The sequence below is a fragment of the Salmo salar genome, chromosome 16 (assembly GCF_965601325.2).
Source record: "Salmo salar chromosome 16, fSalSal1, whole genome shotgun sequence".
Classification (NCBI taxonomy): domain Eukaryota; kingdom Metazoa; phylum Chordata; class Actinopteri; order Salmoniformes; family Salmonidae; genus Salmo; species Salmo salar.
In genome coordinates, this window is record NC_138306.1 from 27,360,995 (window position 1) to 27,382,778 (window position 21,784).

A 21,784-nucleotide genomic window follows, 5' to 3' on the forward strand; every position below is an offset into this window, starting at 1 on the left:
ATGTGCTGTGTCTGCGTCAGTGGAGGCAGGTATGTGGGAGCACACACAAACACACAAACAGTCAGAGTGTAAGGCATGGGCGAGTGAGGAATCATTGAAACAGAGATCAGATTCAGGAAGAGTTCCAGAGCAGTGGCATCAGAACCCTGGGCTTCTATATCAGCTATCTGAACAGACTTATCCTAAAACAGCCACAGGCACAAACACCAATGCACATACACCTACACAAATACACCTACACATATACACCTACACACATATAACTACACATATACACCTACACACATATACCTACACACATACACCTACACACATACACCTACACACATACACACATACACACACACCTACACACATACACCTACACACATGCACATACACCTACACACATACACAAACACCTACGCAAAAACACCTACACACATACACAAACACCTAAACACATACACTTACACACATACACCTACACAAACACCTACACAAAAACACCTACACACATACACAAACACCTAAACACATACACCTACACACATACACCTACACACATACACAAACACCTAAACACATACACCTACACACATACACCTACACACATACACCTACACACGCAGGCACACACAGCATTGCGCAGGGAGAAGAGTAATAGAGTTTGCTGCAGTAGAGAGAGATTGGGGAAAGAAGGTGAGAGAGGGGGAGACAGAAAGAGGATGGAGAGAGAGAGAGAGAGAGAGAGAGAGAGAGAGAGAGAGAGAGAGAGAGAGAGAGAGAGAGAGAGAGAGAGAGAGAGAGAGAGAGAGAGAGAGAGAGAGAGAGGCATTCTCCAAACCAACTCCAATCCTTTTAGTCATGGTCTGACTGACTGTGAAATAAACATTACTGTCAGCTCTTGTTAACAATACCCCAAAACTCTCCCATAACTCTCAGAAAACTTGAACATAACTCTAACATATTTGATGTCAGCACAAAACATGGAGTTTGTCACCTGTACAGTAGATACATAGAGCTGCTTTGCGATGAGTTGTTTAGCCTTATCTCTTGTCGTTCTGCACCCCCCCTCCTTCTCTCTCTCTCTCTCCTCTCCTCTAGAAGGTCTGATGTCTAGACCGTGTGCTCCTTCATGTGTGGTCCAGTTGAACTCTCCTTGACCATTAGCTGGACCACAAACAGACCAGCAGCTACTGTGACCGCACTTCACAACTACTTCACCTTGACTCTTCACCCCTTTACCTTTGAACCCTCACCCCTGACCCATACTCTTGACCTCTAACCCCTCACTCCAAACCCTTAACCTTACTCCTCTCCTCTCCTCTCCTCTCCTCCTCCTCTCCTCTCCTCTCCTCTCCTCTCCTCTCCTCTCCTCTCCTCTCCTCTCCTCTCCTCTCCTCTCCTCTCCTCTCCTCTCCTCTCCTCTCCTCTCCTCTCCTCTCCTCTCCTCTCCACTATGTTATCCCGCATCCCTACAGTCCTCCTAGCTGTGTTGTGTCGGTGTGTGCTAGTGTCTCTGGGGGTGGACCCCCCTCACCCCCGTCGAGAGATCCGGATCGAGGGAGACCTGGTCCTGGGGGGGCTGTTCCCGGTCCATGAGAAGGGGGGAGGGATAGAGGAGTGTGGCAGGGTAAACGAGGACAGGGGGATCCAGAGGTTGGAGGCCATGCTGTTTGCTATAGACATGATCAACTCTGATCCTACTCTACTGCCTGGAGTCAGTCTGGGAGTTCACATACTGGACACCTGTTCTAGAGATACGTACGCACTGGAACAGGTTGGTGAGCTTTGTCACACACACACACACACACACTTTTTATTTCTTCCTTCTTTTTGAGCTTTTGCTGTAGAAAAATTATACAAATGGCATAATAAGCTTGCCCTTGAAATAAATATAAAAGTAAGCCTAATTGTAAGTCATAGAAAACACTGTCAATATTACATTTACAGTCTTTAAATAAGTGTTTATTGAGTATGTGTGTGTGTACTTCCCAGGCGCTGGAGTTTGTGCGTGTATCTCTGACCAAGGTGGACGATACAGAGTTTATCTGTCCTGATGGATCCTACGCTCTACAGGAAGACATTCCCCTGGCCATTGCTGGAGTTATAGGAGGATCCTATAGCAGTGTGTCTATACAGGTAACACACACACAGAAACACACAGACACAAACACACACACACACACACACACACACACACACAAATACATTCACACAGCTCCAGTGGTATGGTATTGTGACAGAATAAGGTGATTTGCATAATTTAGCATAACATCTCCTACTCTTCTACTCCTCTGTGACTGCACAAAGCATCCTCTCCTCTCCTCTCCTCTCCTCTGCTCTCCTCCCCTCCCCTCCTCTCCTCTGCTTTCCTTTCCTCTCCTCTCCCCCCCCACTCTCCTCTCCTCCACTCTCCTCTCCTCTACCCCCTCTCCCCCCTCTCCTTTCCTCTCCTCTCCTCCCCTCCCCTCCCCTCTCCTCTCCACTGTGCTCCGCTACTCTATCAGACCCAAATCCCTCATCTCTACAACTCTGTCTCTGTTTTTCTCAGTCTCTCTTTTTTGTCAATCTCTCTCTCCTTCTCTTCCTCTCTATCTCTCTCTTTGTATTAAAAGCTGTCACTCCCTCACTCCGAGGGGAGAGCCCAGTGTATTCTGACCTCAGTCCACTCTCCTCCTCTCTCTGATAGGCATTGTTATCCCTCATCGCTTGTTTTTCATCACATACAATTACTCTTTGTTTTCTCTGGCTTGACAGTTTTTGTTGTTGTTTGGCCTGTGTGCCTTCAGGGACGTCAGGTGTGTGTGTGTGTGTGTGTGTGTGTGTGTGTGTGTGTGTGTGTGTGTGTGTGTGTGTGTGTGTGTGTGTGTGTGTGTGTGTGTGTGTGTGTGTGTGTGTGTGTGTGTGTGTGTGTGTGTGTGTGTGTGTAAAATCCTAATCAGGAGAAAGGGAATATCATATAGAACCTAGACCCCTTATGTCCATCACTAATGGATAAGTCCGCAGTTTATTGACTGTGTTTGAACTTACACATCTGTGTGTGTCTGTTTCTCATGTCTGTTTGCCTCTCTCTCCCAGGTGGCCAACCTGCTGCGCCTCTTTCAGATCCCTCAGATCAGCTATGCCTCTACTAGCGCCAAGCTCAGCGACAAGACACGCTATGACTACTTTGCCCGCACGGTGCCCCCTGACTTCTACCAGGCCAAGGCCATGGCAGAGATCCTGCGGCTGTTCAACTGGACCTACGTGTCCACGGTGGCATCAGAGGGAGACTACGGAGAGACGGGCATTGAGGCCTTTGAACAGGAAGCCCGTATGAGGAACATCTGCATCGCTACCTCTGAGAAGGTAGGGAGAGATAGAAGTGGAGATAAGGTTATCAGGAGATTATATAGGGAGATTGACAGTGAAGGAGATAGGCGCAGACCTATGTTAGAATATAGAAGAGCAAGCATAGAGGAGATGAGGGGTTGATCAGACAGAAACAACAGGAGAAGGAGATGGGTTCAGGGTTAACCCTACAGCGTGCTACTATGTATTTTAGCCTGCTATTCTATGTACAGATGCAGGGTCTTGTTTTGAGCCAGTTTGCTATAGCAGGAAAATAATCCTGCAGCAACAGGAAATGTAAATTATTATAATTAATGGACAATTTTGTAGGGGTTGATACATTTTTCGTAAGAGAAAATCAAGTCTTAAATTTCAAAGTGGAAATTACAAACTACAATACAGGTTTAACATTTCCTGCAGTGGAGGATAGTTCTCCTGCAACAGGGTGATCAAATAAAGATCCTACATCTGTAGTAGACCTCTTTCGGAAGTGTGTTTACTCCCTCTGTTTCCAGTGTAAATAACTAAAGGATGTTCCTTCTCATGTCCAGGTGGGCCGCTCTAACGCTAAGAAGTCCTATGAGGCAGTGATCAGGCAGCTCCTCCAGAAGCCCAACGCCCGCGTGGCTGTCCTCTTCCTGCGCAGCGATGATGCTCGGGAACTCCTCTCTGCTGCTGCTCGACTTAACGCTACCTTCATCTGGGTGGCCAGTGACGGCTGGGGGGCACAGGAGAGCATTGTCAAGGGCAATGAGGCCACAGCCAACGGGGCCATCACCCTGGAGCTGGCGGCCAATCCCGTGCCGGCGTTCAACCGCTACTTCCTGTCTCTGGATCCAATCAACAACCACCGCAACCCCTGGTACCGAGAATTCTGGGAGCAGAAGTTCCAGTGCTCGCTTGGAGGAGGGGGTGGAGGAGTAGGAGCTGGGGCAGGAGGAGTAGGGTCGGGGGGAACTGTGTCTCTCTCTCTCCCTCCATGTGACAAGGGTGTGTTGGTGGATGATAGTAACTTTGAGCCGGAGTCCAAGATCATGTTTGTGGTGAATGCGGTATACGCCGTGGCCCACGCCCTCGATAAGATGCAGAGAACACTGTGTTCCAACACCAACAAGCTCTGTGACAGCATGAAGGCTCTGGATGGACGTAAGCTCTACAGAGACTACCTCCTCAACATCAGCTTCACAGGTCAGTACTGTAGACTACCTAGTGATCATCAGCTTCACAGGTCAGTACTGTAGACTACCTAGTGATCATCAGCTTCACAGGTCAGTACTATAGACTACCTAGTGATCATCAGCCTCACAGGTCAGTACAGTAGACTCCCTCGTCAACATCAGCTTCATTGGTCAGTACTGTAGACTACCTAGTGATCATCAGCTTCACAGGTCAGTACTGTAGACCTGGCAGAATGGGAGGAGAGGGGCAGAGTGAGGGATGGAAGCAGTGGAAAAGAGAGAGGTGAAAGGGGAATGCTCAACATTAACTTTACTGTTTGGTCTGTTTGAGGGGAGGGAGAGATATGAAATGGGGAGGAAAGAGGGTTCATTAGAAGAGAGAGAAAGGGAGAGAGATATGCAAGAATTGCTTTGGCAAGCATAGCAACAGGAATCGTATAAGAATAGTTCACCTTAATTGACATGTACTGTAATGCTTGCTGGTTGCCATCTATTAGATATGTGTAATTGATATGACAGCACAGAGTCCAAGTTAATAGAGACTCCTATAGTAGTAATAATGCAATTGTGAGGGGGGGGTGTGTGTGTGTGTGTGTGTGTGTGTGTGTGTGTGTGTGTGTGTGTGTGTGTGTGTGTGTGTGTGTGTGTGTGTGTGTGTGTGTGTGTGCGTGTGCGTGTGCGTGTGCGGGCGTGCGGGCGGTGCGGGTGTGTGCGCGTGAGTGTGTGTGTGTGTGTTATAGGCTCATATAGCAGGAGTGTCTCTGAAGACTGGAGAGAAGGAAAAGGGAAAAATTGGATTGGGTTGAGTGGCAGGTGCGGTACAAAGACATAGGTATAAATACACTGCTGTTGGAGAGACAGACAGACAGACATACAGGTTTTGAGCTGTTTATTCCCCTTCTAACCATGACCGATGGGGGACATCAAAATACCGCAACAAACAGCACTGCCACTACAGCTTTAGAGAGAGAGGGAGAGGGAGGTTTTGGCATAGGGAGACTGACAGGTCGACTGAAGTGGGGAGAGGTAAAGAGAAAGGTAGCAGTAGTGAAAGGGAGTGAGGTGGAGAGATAGCGGGAGGGAAAGAGAGATAGGAGATAGAGGGAGAGAGAGGGGGAGGCAGGGAGGTAGAGCTGGGTTGCTGGTGGAGTGGGACAGTATGCGTCAGCAGAGGAAGATTCTCTTTGAAATTCCACATCTTCATTTCTCAAGCTGCAAATCAAAGGGCTCAGAGCACGGCTGTCTCGGGGAGAGTGGGAGAGAGAGAGGAAGAGAGGGAGAGAGAGAGGAAGAGAGGGAGAGGAGAGAGGCTGCCGCAGCCACAGCCTCCAGTGAGCAGGAGTGGAGTGGAGGTGGGAAGAATAAGTCTGAAGATGGAGGGAGGGCTGGAGAAAAAGTGAGAGAGATGGGGGGAGTCGCTCTGATCTGTCGCTCTGATCTGCTAGCATCCCCATAGTCAATCTCCCCTCTCCTTCCCTCTCTCACCCTACCTCCCAATCTTGGCTCTCACCCTCCTTCCCTCCCTCCTTTTCTCCTTTCTCCTTCCCTCCCTCCACTCTCACTGCAACAGACATGTTACAGATAGGAATAGATAGACGTGGTACAGTGGTGATCAAAGTCAGGAGGATGAGGCTGAACAGAGTGATGCTTCTGATGATTAGGATGATGATGATGATGATGATCATTTTGTGTGCTGTAGTTTGCATGTGTGTGATGTGTATCATTTAGCGCAGTCTCAATGTTCTTCTAGAACAGAAGCCTCTCTGTAGCTATGCTGTTGCTATGGTAATTAAGCTGACACTATGGCCAATTGTCGAAGTAGTCCTGTAGATGTGAGCTCTCTCAAAGCCAACCGCTAAACACCAGCGTTGGGGTTACAAAAAAAGTAATAAATATAAAGTAATATATTTCCTATATTTTACTTTTTCAATAATAACAAATGACTTTACTTATTACTCCATGGGAAAAGTAATTTGTTGCACTACTCGTTATATTACTTTTACGCTACACACCAAAACATTGCGTGTCCTCACTCAATATAAACAATGTAAATGTTACGTTATGTAGGCCTATACACCAATACAAGTAGCCTAATAATGACAGGTTCTACCGTAGATAAGGGCAGCATTTCCTCTACTATATACACTGCTCCAAAAAATAAAGGGAACACTTATTAAACAACACAATGTAACTCCAAGTCAGTCACACTTCTGTGAAATCAAACTGTCCACTTAGGAAGCAACACTGATTGACAATAAATTTCACATGCTGTTGTGCAAATGGAATAGGCAACAGGTGGAAATTATAGGCAATTAGCAAGACACCCCCAATAAAGGAGTGGTTCTGCAGGTGGTGACCACAGACCACTTCTCAGTTCCTATGCTTCCTGGCTGATGTTTTGGTCACTTTTGAATGCTGGCGGTGCTTTCACTCTAGTGGTAGCATGACACGGAGTCTACAACCCACACAAGTGGCTCAGGTAGTGCAACTCATCCAGGATGGCACATCAATGCGAGCTGTGGCAAGAAGGTTTGCTGTGTCTGTCAGCGTAGTGTCCAGAGCATGGAGGCGCTACCAGGAGACAGGCCAGTAAATCAGGAGATGTGGAGGAGGCCATAGGAGGGCAACAACCCAGCAGCAGGACCGCTACCAACACCGTGCAGGACGTTTGGCATTTGCCAGAGAACACCAAGATTGGCAAATTCGCCACTGGCGCCCTGTGCTCTTCACAGATGAAAGCAGGTTCACACTGAGCACATGCGACAGACGTGACAGAGTCTGGAGACGCCGTGGAGAACATTCTGCTGCCTGCAACATCCTTCAGCATGACCGGTTTGGCAGTGGGTCAGTCATGGTGTGGGGTGGCATTTCTTTGGGGGGCCGCACAGCCCTCCATGTGCTCGCCAGAGGTAGCCTGACTGCATTGATGCTATGGACTGGCCCGCCCGTTCCCCAGACCTGGATCCAATTGAGCACATCTGGGACATCATGTCTCGCTCCATCCACCAACACCACGTTACACCACAGACTGTCCAGGAGTTGGCGGATGCTTTAGTCCAGGTCTGGGAGGAGATCCCTCAGGAGACCATCCGCCACCTCATCAGGAGCATGCCCAGGCATTGTAGGGAGGTCATACAGGCACATGGAGGCCACACACACTACTGAGCCTCATTTTCACTTGTTTTAAGGACATTACATCAAAGTTGGTTCAGCCTATAGTGTGGTTTTCCACTTTAATTTTGAGTGTGACTCCAAATCCAGACCTCCATGGGTTGATAAATTGGATTTCCATTGATTATTTTTGTGTGATTTTGTTGTCAGCACATTCAAATATGTAAAGAAAAAAGTATTTAATAAGATTATTTCATTCATTCAGATCTAGGATGTGTTATTTTAGTGTTCCCTTTATTTTTTGGAGCAGTGTATATACCCATCTACAAGGTGGTTCAGCTCTCTAATAGGAGGGGAATGATAACAGTGTCAACCTATGTCTTTAGTAAATAACTGCAATATTATTACTCAGATTGGAACAGTAACGCTGTTATATTACTCAGTACTGCAAAAAGTCATATTATTACTCTACAGCGTTACTTTGTAACCCCCAACATTGCTAAACACACACACACACACACACACACACACACACACACACACACACACACACACACACCACACACACACACACACACACACACACACACACACACACACACACACACACACACACACACAAATACACACTCAGAGCTTTGCAAAAAGTCACAGCTTCAGATTTTTATTTTTTGCTGTCATGAAATCGCAGACACCCCCCACCCACACACTTTTCAAAGACATCATTCAACTCCCACCTACCGCCCCCCATCTGCAGTAAACAAATCAGTCACACACACACACACACACACACACAGACAGACAGACAGACAGACAGACAGACAGACAGACAGACAGACAGACAGACAGACAGACAGACAGACAGACAGACAGACAGACAGACAGACAGACAGACACATGCAACCTCCTGTTGAAATAGTTGTCATATTCCCTGTCCTCTGCTCTTTTATGAGGGGGGGGTGTGTGTGTGTGTGTGTGTGTGTGTGTGTGTGTGTGTGTGTGTGTGTGTGTGTGTGTGTGTGTGTGTGTGTGTGTGTGTGTGTTAGCAGAGCGAGGAGAGGCGTTGTGCCTTCAGTGCCATATTGAACTGAGAGCTTACTGTAACGGTTACATGCCAGAGAACAACCTTCACTTTCTCTCTCCCTCCCCCACCCCTTTTCACACTTGGAAACAGTGCTTCCCACTCATAAACACTTCACAAGCTTCTTGCCTGGGTGCCATCATCCCTTCCCTCCCTTCACTTCCGTCCCTCCCTTCCAGCAGATTAGCATTTATTGGGAGGACTCATGTACTGGAGGCAGCTCTGCAGAGTGGTCACTAGCTGGCACAGCCACAAAGTCATTAAACCTAACCCTAACCATATCTTTAACCACACTTCTGACCCGTAATGCCTAACCCTAACCATAGCTTTAACCACACTTCTGACCCGTAAACCTAACCCTAACCATAGCTTTAACCACACTTCTGACCTGTAATGCCTAACCCTAACCATAGCTTTAACCACACTTCTGACCCGTAAACCTAACCCTAACCATAGCTTTAACCACACTTCTGACCCGTAAACCTAACCCTAACCATAGCTTTAACCACACTTCTGACCCGTAAACCTAACCCTAACCATAGCTTTAACCACACTTCTGACCCGTAAACCTAACCCTAACCATAGCTTTAACCACACTTCTGACCCGTAAACCTAACCATAACCATAGCTTTAACCACACTTCTGACCCGTAATGCCTAACCCAATCCTTAAATTAAGACCAAAAAGCTCAATTTTGTTTTCAGGATTTTTTGGGCCGGAAATCAATCAGGTCTGCCTACAGGACAAGACTCATCCCAATAAACATCAACCTGCTCCCTTCCATCCATCCCTTTTCCCTTTCTTTAGCTCATCCTTTTATCTAACTCTTCTCTTCTCTCTTCCCTACCTCTTCTTTTTTATAGCTTTTTCTTTAAAACCTCTTCTATGTTGTGCTATCACTTGTTCTTCTCTTTCTATCTCTTCATTGTGTCTATTATTTGGTTCCTCCCTTCTCTTGTGATCCCCTCCTGTCTCCTCTCTTATCTTGTCTATTACTCCTCTCCTCTCTTCTCCCCTGCTATTCCCTCTTTTGTCTCCTCTATCACTCCTCTCCTATTTTCTTTCCTTTCTCTCTCTTCTATCTCTTCTTTTCCGTCTGCTGTCCAGTCTGACTCTCAGTCTCTGGAGAGAAAGACCACATAGAGAACAGATATAGCCCATTGTGATGTTTTTCATGTGTCTCTCTCTCTGGGACACACATGTAAGAGGTCATCACTCCAAACACGCCTGATTGGACTGAACATTCCCCACGCCTAACGAACATCAGACACAAACACACACACACGCACACACACAAACATACACACGCCTTGCCTAATGCACATTACACACATCACTTTACATTGCAGCTCTAAAGATGTTAGGAAGGGTTGGAGAGAAAGATGATGGAAAAGTGGGAGGAACAGAAATAGAGAGCATGAGGGGAAGATGAAGAGTGCCTCTGGGATCTCACAATATTTTACTCACCACCGCATTTACTGCAAGGAGAGGAGAGCAGAGGAGATGAGAGCACAGGAAAGGAGAGCAGAGGAGAGAAGAGGAGAGCACAGGAGAGGAGAGCACAGGAAAGGAGAGCAGAGGAGAGGAGAGAGCAAGAGAGGAGAGCAGAGGAGAGCACAGGAGAGGAGAGCACAAGAGAGGAGAGTGCAGGAGAGCAGAGGAGATGAAAGGAAAGGAGATAAGAGGCTGAGAGAGCACAGGAGAGGAGAGCACAGAAGAGAATAGGAGATGAGAGGCTGAGATTATCCTAGCATATGTTGCACAAAGCTTATACAGTCTAAATGTTACCTGTCCCCTAGTGTGTGGTGACATCAGCTAATCAACAGCCAGCCTGGTGGACTCTCTCTCTCTCTTTCTCTCTCTCTCTCACCCCCCTCTCTCTCTCTCTCTCTCTCTCTCTCTCTCTCTCTCACCCCTCTCTCTCTCTCTCTCTCTCTCTCTCTCTCTCTATCACCCCCTCTCTCTCTCTTTCTGCAGTATCACATTATGTATTCCCTCTCTTCCCCCCATCATTGGATTAAAGGGGATTGGTTCACCCCCTCCCAGTAATACCCAGCATCCCCTGCGGCCAGTGTGTTAGCCCTACATGGTCGAGAGTGTAATTCATTTCTGAACTACTGAATGAAAGCCCTGCTTCCCCTTACTTTTAATTCATCCAGAATAATAAAGACTCTCTCATTTACAAGTGAAGTTATGAATGTTTTTAAACTATGAATTTGGCCTCAGAATTATTTTTCTCGATCTGTATTTTTCTCTTCTAACTGTCCTATTTATTGCTACTCTATAGTCTTAGTAGCTGTAGTTTAGTTCCAGCTGTTTGAGTGCATGCTGCATGAGAGAGAGAGAGAGAGAGAGAGAGAGAGAGAGAGAGAGAGAGTAAACAATAGACGGTTGGTGTGGACAGATTTGCTCTGCATATGAATGCATTGTAGTGCAGTGCTTTACTGTCTAACGTAAAGCTGCAGACTTCAGTCTTTTTCCAACATCAGAGAGGACTACGGCGGGAGTTATTCATTCCGCTAGAGCTCTCAGCAAAGCAGATACTGCTGAGGAGACCTAGGGAGAGTCATGCTAACCTCGAAGCCTGAACTGGACAGTCTCCCAGAGCTCTTAACCTAGAACAAGCTGAGGGGAGAGATATGCCTTTACTCTGGGCTACCTATGTTCTCTAGACGGATATGGTCAGATACTGGGTCACATAGAACGTTATAGGAAGTTGCAGGACGAACAGTATACGGGTTTGTTAGGAGTGTGTGTGCCTAGGTGTGTTGTGTGTGCGTGCCTAGGTGTGTTGTGTGTGTGTGCATACGTGTGTGTGTTCAGCAGTTGGCATTGACATGTGAGTGTGAGGGAACGTTGGACACAGGCTTCCATTCCCACAAGGCACCAAACCTGAATGAACCAGATCCCACAGCCATAGAAACCAAATACCTCTACTGGTGGGGATGGGGATCTGATAGCAACCAAATCCATTCTCTTCATGGTTGTTATTTTTCGACCACCTTGTCTTTGTCAGATCTACACAGTCATCAAAATCTCCTCCAGTAGCCTTGGAGTGTCTATAACTTGCAGTGTTAAGTTGGTACTGACTGCCAGCAAGGTCTCAGGTCTCTGTAGGGAATAGAAGGGGTACTGGTGTTGGATCAGAGACATGCGAGTGCCCTCTGGGGACAGACAGCAGACTAATCCTGAATGATCAAACATCTCCTTACCCAGGCCCAAACCAGTAATGTAGATCTGAGTGAGGGACTAGAGGAGTAGGGTGTAGGGACAAGGGCTTGATTTGGAATTCAGCACACCAGTTCTAACACATAATCATAATGTGGCCAATTAACCTTTTCCACAAAGCTGATATGCTAATAGGGTGCAGTTATGATAATGAGGGAGGTGTGTGTCTGTGTGTCTAACCTTATTGCTTTATTATATAGAGAGAGATTAGCTGCATTTTGCAGTATTAAGAATGTTCAGCTATTCTCAGTCTTAAGATCTTATCAGCTTTTCCTTATTGAAATCATTTAACTTTTTTTTCGGAAAGAAGCCTAAGCACTGCCAATATCCTCTGTGAGTGACAGAGAGAGAGGGAGGGATGTATTGAGGGTGGAGAGAGAGAAAGAGGGGGATAAAAAAGAGGGGGAGAGAGAGACTCAGGTTGTCTTTGTGATTTATAGATTTCATAAGCCCTAAAACCTCTCTGGTCTGACACTCCATTCTTCTCTCATCTCATTGAGTCTTCACAGCTATCACAGCTTTAGTCCTAGTCAGCAGACACACACACGCACGCACGCACCTACGCACGCACCTACGCACACACCTACACACACACCTACGCACACACACACACACACACACACACACACACACACACACACACACACACACACACACACACACACACACACACACACACACTAACAAAAACAGGTACGTTCGCACACAAACACACACACATACCCGCACACACCACACAACGATGTCAGCTTTAGTCCAAATCTGCCACCATGCTCAGAACCATGTGCTATAAACCAGTTAGAATAGGACCCAACGGAGCACACACACACACACACACACACACACACACACACACACACACACACACACACACACACACACACACACACACACACACACACACACACACACACACACACACACACACACACACACACACACACACGTACTGTACACACACGTACTGTACACACACATGCACACACACACACCGGGCTTGGCTTAACCTGGTCCCATGAGTCTCCTCTAGAATACCAAGTGTTCCGTAGATGGTTGTCCTTATATGACCTGATCCTGAGGTGCATATAAAGCACAGGGTCTATGTCAAGCACAAAACAGTGTCATGAGGAAACAGGCCTCATTAAGACACACTGAGCATTTACAGCCCCTCAGTAAACACACTCTATCTATCTTGGTCACGGAAACATTGTCACAGCTATGTATAGGCCTACCTCATAGGGGTAAACATCAGTCAGTCACCCTCATGCGTTTCCTCTTGCAGTGGAGTTTCGGTAAACCACACTCACACAATTACTAATTTTGTCCAGGCTTTAGCTCGACTGGCTTTGTGTTACAGAGGCAACAGGTTCAATCCCAGTCAGTAACATTAGTGTTGTGACACTCTCATAAAGCGGTGTATGTTCTGAGCTTCTTCTCTCTGCAGTTGTGTTGTTGAGTACAGCATATTGTCCTCAGTGAGATGCTGTAACACAGGTCTAAAGCTCCTGAAACACTTGCTACATTCTCACTTTGTCACATCGACTGGCTCTGTACGTGGTGTATGTCTTGGAATTCAATAAACCCCTCTGTGTGACACTGCTTTGTTCATATTGACTTTTAAATTGAAATCCTGACTCATCTCTCTTCTCTAATTCCCAACCATTCTCTTTTACTCCCCTGCTCCTCTCCTCTCTCCTCATCCTTCTCTCTCTCTTTCTCTTAGCTCCCTTCTCTCCTCCCGGTAGTGAGACCGTGGTGAAGTTTGATGCCTACGGCGACGGGATGGGACGCTACAACATCTTCAGTTACCAGCACAACGCTGATCGCTACGGATACGTGCCCATTGGTGAGTGGGCGGAGACTCTGAGCCTGAGCAGTGACCTGATTCGCTGGCCAAGGGAGGTGGTGCCCCCATCCCAGTGCAGCGACCCGTGTGCCCACAACGAAATGAAGAAGATGCAGGCTGGTGAGGAACACACACACACACACACACACACACACACACACACACACACACACACACACACACACACACACACACACACACACACACACACACACACACACACACACACACACACACACACACACACACACACACACACACACACACACACACACACACACAGGGCTTAAGCAGATCTAGTGACATCACTAGCAGAAGTTTCAGTGTAATTTGTTTTGGAAGAATGAAATGATTAGAGCAGCTGGCTCTCATGTAAACATCCTCGTTTCCTTTTCTTACATAAAAGCTGCCTAAGGTAATATATTTGTTTTATACCTGTATCTTGTAGGAGAGTACTGTTGTTGGATCTGTACGGCATGTGAGGCTCATGAGTACCTAGCTGATGAGTTCACCTGTTCGCCCTGCGCCCCTGGCCAGTGGCCCAGTGAAGACCTAATTTCCTGTTACGACCTGCCTGAGGACTACATCATGTGGGAGGATGCCTGGGCTATTGGACCAATCAGCATCGCCGTTGTTGGGTGAGAAGTTAGAGGAGAGGAATCAGTCTCATCAGGCCCAGCACTAACACTAGACACTTTTCCCAGGGGATTCAACAAAGTCAACTGAAACTGATCTACTCTCCCTCTGCAGGTTCCTGTGTACATCTCTGGTGTTCTGGGTGTTTGTGAGACACAACAGCACGCCCCTGGTGAAGGCGTCAGGCAGAGAGTTGTGTTACATTCTACTGCTGGGTGTCTTCATGTCCTACTCCCTCACCTTCCTCTTCCTGGCCAAGCCCTCGCCTGCTATCTGCGCCATGCGACGCCTCGGCCTCAGCACCTCATTCGCTGTCTGCTACTCTGCCCTGCTCACCAAGACCAATCGGATCGCCCGGATCTTCAGTGGGGTGAAGGACGGGGGCGGGACCACAAAGCCGCGCTTCATAAGCCCCACGTCCCAGGTCAGAGGTTATCCTAGCTGTCAGAAGATGGGGGAGGGAAGAGGGAGGGAAAAAAGAGATGAGGGAGAGATAAAGAAACAGAGGTAGGGAGAGATGGAAGGAGGAGGGAGATGGAGGCAGATTACAGATAGATAATTTAGATGATGGTGTTGGTCTTCTCTCTCTTTCTCTCTCTCTCTCTCTCTCTCTCTCTCTTTCTCCCCCCCACCCCCAGGTGTTTATCTGTCTCAGTCTGATATCGGTCCAGTTAGTGATGGTGTCAGTGTGGTTGCTGCTGGAGGTTCCTGGTACCAGGAGGTTTACGTTACCGGAGCGACGGCAGACAGTGATCCTGAAGTGTAACGTCCGTGACTCCAGCATGCTGCTGTCGCTAGGATACGACGTGCTCCTGGTCATCCTGTGTACTGTGTAGGTGGTGCAGAGGTGCTGCGTGTGACTGTGTGTGTGGACTTCTGAAGGTTTATCACTCTGTTTATTAAGTAAGCCTTCAAGGTTTGTTAATTCTTTCGTTCTATTTGTCTCCTTTATCTGATCCTAGGTACGCCTTCAAGACCAGGAAGTGTCCAGAGAACTTCAACGAGGCTAAGTTCATAGGTTTCACCATGTACACAACCTGTATCATCTGGCTAGCCTTCCTGCCCATATTCTACGTCACATCCAGTGACTACAGGGTGAGAGCAAGGTTCCCACACACACACACACACACACACACACACACACACACACACACACACACACACACACACACACACACACACACACACACACACACACACACACACACACACACACACACACAAACAAACTCAAGCAGGCTGTCCTTTTTTCTACATCCCTACATCACCACAGATACAGACATTTTAATGAGTACTCCTCTTGCAGTTTACTTCAGTATGTACACAACCTTTATATTCATCATGAACAAACATAAGGGCAAACGTTTTAATAAGACACACTGCTGTCTTCCACTGTCGCTGGCTGCAGGATATCTGTCCTGACATGTCATGCTAACTGTTTTATGTGCACCCTTATAATGTTAATCCAAGAGGCTGCCAGGTACTGACAAACTGTCGACAAGCAGAGCAAGAGGAGGATATGTGTTTACCTGATCCTTACAAATCACACACACACTCACACACACAGCCTTAGGGTGTGGAAAGAATTGCTTTGGCCTTGGTAATCTGACTTGGGAGGTAGAGAGAGACACACCACGGCCTTGTCTGTGAGATGGTGTGTGTGCGTGTGTGTGTGCGTGTGTGTATGCGTGTGTGTGTGCGTGTGTGCACTTGTACAGGAAGTGGATACACACACATTTCTTCTTGCTTTACTGTCTGTTCATACATACGTCCATAAAAAGCATGCACTCTTCCTTCCTCTGGTCCTCTGTTCCAGTGTAGTTACCATGTTCTCTGTCTCCCTCTGGTCCTCTGTTCCAGTGTAGTTACCATGTTCTCTGTCTCCCTCTGGTCCTCTGTTCCAGTGTAGTTACCATGTTCTCTGTCTCCCTCTGGTCCTCTGTTCCAGTGTAGTTACCATGTTCTCTGTCTCCCTCTGTTCCAGTGTAGTTACCATGTTCTCTGTCTCCCTCTGGTCCTCTGTTCCAGTGTAGTTACCATGTTCTCTGTCTCCCTCTGGTCCTCTGGTCCTCTGTTCCAGTGTAGTTACCATGTTCTCTGTCTCCCTCTGGTCCTCTGGTCCTCTGTTCCAGTGTAGTTACCATGTTCTCTGTCTCCCTCTGGTCCTCTGGTCCTCTGTTCCAGTGTAGTTACCATGTTCTCTGTCTCCCTCTGGTCCTCTGGTCCTCTGTTCCAGTGGAGTTACCATGTTCTCTGTCTCCCTCTACAGGTCCAGACCACCACCATGTGTATCTCTGTCAGTCTCAGTGGTTTTGTGGTGCTGGGCTGTATGTTCGCTCCCAAGGTCCACATCATCATGTTCCAACCACAGAAGAACGTCACCAGTCTCCGCCTCAATATCAACCGCTTCAGTGTCAGTGGTCCTGCCACCACGTACGCTTCACACGGTATGGTTAAGTTACAGTCAGAGACACTGACCAATGGGCATGGTTCGTTATGTAGCCAAGTTGGAATTTAACTAAATGTCCCATTTTTATGAATCTCTCTCTCTCTCTCTCTCTCTCTCTCTCTCTCTCTCTCTCCCTCCCTCCCTCTCCCTCTCCCTCTCCAGCATCGGTGAGTGCCCAGTACGTACCGACAGTGTGTAATGGGAGAGAGATCGTCGACTCCACCACTTCCTCTCTGTGACCACACCCACTCACCTCTCTAACCCTGCCCCCCAGAGACTGTTAGCCAATAGGCACACATTGTGCCCCCCTGTCCCCTCCTCCCACGATGTGGACCAGCACAGTTCTGTTTCACGGCTGTAGAAAGGGTTTACTACTACATTGTTTTCTAGTGCTGTACATATAATGGAATCAAAATTGTTGTAGAGAAACAAAAGAACCAAAACAACTTTGTAGGAGGATTTTTTGAGCCTTTGTTTGGAATAGCTTTGTTAAGACGATGTGTACATATATAACTGTGCACTGGGTTGTGATAGGAGTGTGTATGTGTCAAGGTTGTGATAGGAGTGTGTGTATGTGTGTGTGATAGGAGTGTGTATGTGTTAAGGTTGTGATAGGAGTGTGTGTATATGTGTGTGTTAGGGTTGCGATAGGAGTGTGTGTGTGTGTTAAGGTTGTGATAGGAGTGTGTATGTGTTAAGGTTGTGATAGGAGTGTGTGTATGTGTGTGTGTTAGGGTTGTGATAGGAGTGTGTGTGTGTGTGTTAGGGTTGTGATAGCAGTGTGTGTGTTAGGGTTGTGATAGGAGTGTGTGTGTGTGTGTTAGGGTTGTGATAGCAGTGTGTGTGTTAGGGTTGTGATAGGAGTGTGTGTATGTGTGTGTGTTAGGGTTGTGAAATGAGTGTGTGTATGTGTGTGTTAGGGTTGTGATAGGAGTGTGTGTGTGTGTGTTAAGGTTGTGATAGGAGTGTGTGTATGTGTGTGTGTTAGGGTTGTGATAGGAGTGTGTGTGTTAGGGTTGTGATGGGAGTGTGTGTATGTGTGTGTGTTAGGGTTGTGAAATGAGTGTGTGTATGTGTGTGTTAGGGTTGTGATAGGAGTGTGTGTGTGTGTGTGTGTGTGTGTGTGTGTGTGTGTGTGTGTGTGTGTTAGGGGTGTGTGTGTGTGTGTGTGTGTGTGTGTGTGTGTGTGTGTGTGTGTGTGTGTGTGTGTGTGTGTGTGTGTGTGTGTGTGTGTGTGTGTGTGTGTGTGTGTGTTAGGGTTGTGATAGGAGTGTGTGTGTGTGTGTGTTAGGGTTGTGATAGGAGTGTGTGTGTGTGTTAGGGTTGTGATAGTAGTGTGTGTGTTTGTTAGGGTTGTGATAGGAAAGTGTGTGTGTGTGTGTGTTAGGGTTGTGATAGGAGTGTGTGTGTGTGTGTGTGTGTGTGTGTTAGGGTTGTGATAGTAGTGTGTGTGTTTGTTAGGGTTGTGATAGGAAAGTGTGTGTGTGTGTGTGTGTGTGTGTGTGTGTGTGTGTGTGTGTGTGTGTGTGTGTGTGTGTGTGTGTGTGTGTGTGTGTGTGTGTGTGTGTGTTAAGGTTGTGATAGGAGTGTGTATGTGTGTTAGGGTTGTGATAGGAATGTGTGTGTGTGTTAGGAGTGTGTGTGTGTGTGTGTGTGTGTGTGTGTGTGTGTGTGTGTGTGTGTTAGGATTGTGATAGGAGTGTGTGTATGTATTAGGGGTGTCTGAGAACAGATGTTCTGTAGGGGTAGTGGCTGAGACAGCCTCACCTGCAATAGCCCGCAGACTTTGTACTATTTTTTGTAGGCCTCATTGTAATAACCCAGTCAGTATGCATTTTTATTCATTTGTATGTTGTATGTTGTATCTGTATATTTGTATATTACTGATGGTTGGAACAGCACAATGCTGACAGTATTATGTAACTCCAGTAGGATTCCCACTACTGTGGACTGACTGTGGATGAAGCTCCCTGATTTGGGCTGACGAGCCCATAGGAATAGAATGGCTGGAACGGACATAGTATCCACATTTCATACAGTATGTTGAATCACACATTTGCTCTCATTGTAGCATATAGGGGGAAGGTAGCCTAGTGGTTAGAGGGTTGGGCCAGTAACTGAAAGGTCGCTGGTTCAACATCTTCAGTTACCAGCACAACTCTGATCGCTACGGATACGTGCCCATTGGTGAGTGGCCGGAGACTCTGAGCCTGAGCAGTGACCTGATTCGCTGGCCAAGGGAGGTGGTGCCCCCTTCCCAGTGCAGCGACCTGTGTGCCCACAACGAGATGAAGAAGATAAAGGCTGGTTAGGAACACACACACACAGGGCTTTAAGCAGATCTAGTGATAGCACTAGTAGAAGCTCTATTTGAGTCCCTGAGCCGATAAGGCGAAAAATATGTTGATGTGCTCTTGAGCAAGGCTCTTAACCCTACTGGCTCCTGTAAGTCACTCTGGATAAGAGTGTCTGCTAAAATGTAAATGTTCAAAATATAGCAGTATAGAATATTTACTGAACTTTCCAAATTATGCACCCAATATGGCAGCCATTCCAGTCATTGTTTTGAACTGGAATGTCCTTTCTACTCGTTCTAACTCTATGGAACAGCCACTGTATAGGAGGGTCCAATTACCTTGGTGGCCATAGTAACAGACGTGTGTACAACAACGCAACAACATTTCTCCTTAACCAGCATTTTCGGCACAAACGTTAGCAACGGTGTGACAACACAAGGTCGTTAATTACAAGTGACTGTTCAAAGTCTTAACTGCCATTATTGTCAATATTAAAGAAACATTACAGATGCTATGCCACAACCCTAAACTCACTCACTGATGTTTCGTTTAGCATTCAGAAACATTCACTGAAATCGTTCCACAAGCACTGTTTGTAGAAATTAGTTTACGTCGCACAAGTGTAGTTGAACACGTCTTCCCTGGATTGGCATCCTTTATACCAATGGGTAGTGAGCCCTCCCTTGTCGAAGTGTTCTATAGTCATGTGATGATGTTCTATTCATGGCTATGTGCCTTAAAGGGAAATTCCACCCCAAAACGATCTTTTGGTATTTGTTTCATTAGTCCATATACCCCCAAAATGTATATACAGTACCAGTCAAAAGTTTGGAGACACCTACAGTACTCATTCCAGGGTTTTTCTTTATTTGTACTAATTTCTACATTGTAGAGCAATAGTGAAGACATCAAAACTATTAAATAACACATATGGAATCATGTAGTAACCCAAAAAGTGTTACACAAATCATAATACCCTTTGCCTTGATGACAGCTTTGCACACTCTTGGCATTCTCTCAACCAGCTTCACCTGGAATACTTTTCCAACAGTCTTGGAGGAGTTCCCACATATGCTCAGCACTTGTTGGCTGCTTTTCCTTCACTCCGCTGTCCAACTCATCCCAAGCCATCTCAATTGGGTTGAGGTCGGGTGATTGTGGAGGCCAGGTCATCTGATGCAGCACTCCATCACTCTCCTTCTTGGTCAAATAGCCCTTGCACAGCCTGGAGGTGTGTTGGGTCATTGTCCTGTTGAAAAACAAATGATAGTCCCACTAAGTGCAAACCAGATGGGATGGCGTATCGCTGCTTGGTAGCAATGTCGGTTAAGTGTGCCTTGAATTGTAAATAAATCACTGACAGTGTCACCAGCAAAGCACCTCCACACCATCACACCACCTCCTCCATGCTTCACAGTGGGAACCACACATGCAGAGATCATCCGTTCACCTACTCTACGTCTCACAGACAGGGCGGTTGGAACCAAAAATCTCAAATTTGGAATCCAGACCAAAGGACAGATTTCCACCAGTCTAATGTCCATTGCTCATGTTTCTTGGCCAAGCAAGTCTCTTCTTATTATTGGTGTTCATCTTCTTATTGGTGTTTCTTTACAGCAGTTCGACCATGATGGCCTGATTCATGCAGTCTCCTCTGAACAGTTGATGTTGAGATGTGTCTGTTACTCTGTGATGCATTTATTTGGGCTGAAATTTCTGGATTGTCGCTTCTCTTCGCTTATTTGAGCTGTTCTTGCCATAATACGGACTTGTTTTTTTTACCAAATTGGGCTTTCTTCTGTATACCACAACACAACACTGATTTGCTAAAATGCATTAAGGAAAGAAATTCCACAAAATATCTTTTAACAAGGCACACCTGTTAATTGTAATGAATTCCAGGTGACTACCTCATGAAACTTGTTGAGAGAATGCCAAGAGTGTGCAAAGCTGTCATCAAGGCAAAGGGTGACTATTTTGAAGAATCTCAAACCTCAAATATATTTTGATTTGTTTAACACTATTTTGCTTACTACATGATTCCAAATGTGTTATTTCATAGTTTTGATGTCTTCACTATTATTCTACAATGTAGAAAATAGTAAAAATAAAGACAAACCCTTGAATGAGTAGGTGTGTCCAAACAGACTGGTACTGTATATCTTGAAAACATGATATCTGACATGCAAAACATTTTGGGACTACATCAACAATGGACTAATGAAACAAATGTGAAAACATCGTTTTTGCATAGAGTTTTCCTTTAATGTGTGTCTGCTAGTTTATCCATGCTGTGCTTATAGGCAAAGATCTAGGATCAGCTTACAGTCCACCAATCCCAACCTTAATCATTAGGGCTAAAAACTTCAAACTGACTTTAGCTCAGTGTTCATGGTTAAAGTCATCCTGCCCCTGGTGTTATTCTATCCTCCCAAGTTGTCATTGTTGATGGGAGGTGGGAGGGAAAGCAGATATTCTGGATGCTCTCGAACTTCTTAAATAGAATCCTCTCCTTGTCTCCTTTCCTTCATCCCACTTTTCTGTTGTGTGAAACACAGGAAGTGTCCAGGAGAATGAGGCCACACCCACCTCTGCTAACAGATTTGACTGGGGTGTGAAAACCGCTGTCACACCCCTAACGCA

At 46.5% G+C, this 21,784-nt stretch overlaps 1 protein-coding gene and 1 long non-coding RNA gene across 2 annotated transcripts in view; both read left to right on the forward strand.

The window, feature by feature from the left end:
- LOC106573454 (uncharacterized) overlaps positions 1–1,314 on the forward strand; it is a 39,575-nt gene extending 38,261 nt beyond the window's left edge. Inside the window, exon 4 of the long non-coding RNA XR_001321349.3 lies at positions 1,087–1,314. This is a non-coding gene — a long non-coding RNA (uncharacterized LOC106573454). The remainder of the gene's footprint in view (positions 1–1,086) is intronic.
- Positions 1,315–1,415: 101 nt separating this feature from the next.
- LOC106573453 (metabotropic glutamate receptor 3) lies at positions 1,416–20,016 on the forward strand. Its single transcript, XM_014148514.3, has 11 exons — positions 1,416–1,762; positions 1,981–2,124; positions 3,064–3,333; positions 3,867–4,503; positions 13,637–13,879; positions 14,208–14,397; positions 14,510–14,819; positions 15,034–15,227; positions 15,358–15,490; positions 16,665–16,842; positions 17,007–20,016. The coding sequence occupies exons 1-11, from the start codon at positions 1,442–1,444 to the stop codon at positions 17,081–17,083; spliced, it is 2,697 nt and encodes an 898-aa protein (XP_014003989.2). The 5' UTR covers positions 1,416–1,441; the 3' UTR covers positions 17,084–20,016.
- Positions 20,017–21,784: the final 1,768 nt, after the last annotated feature.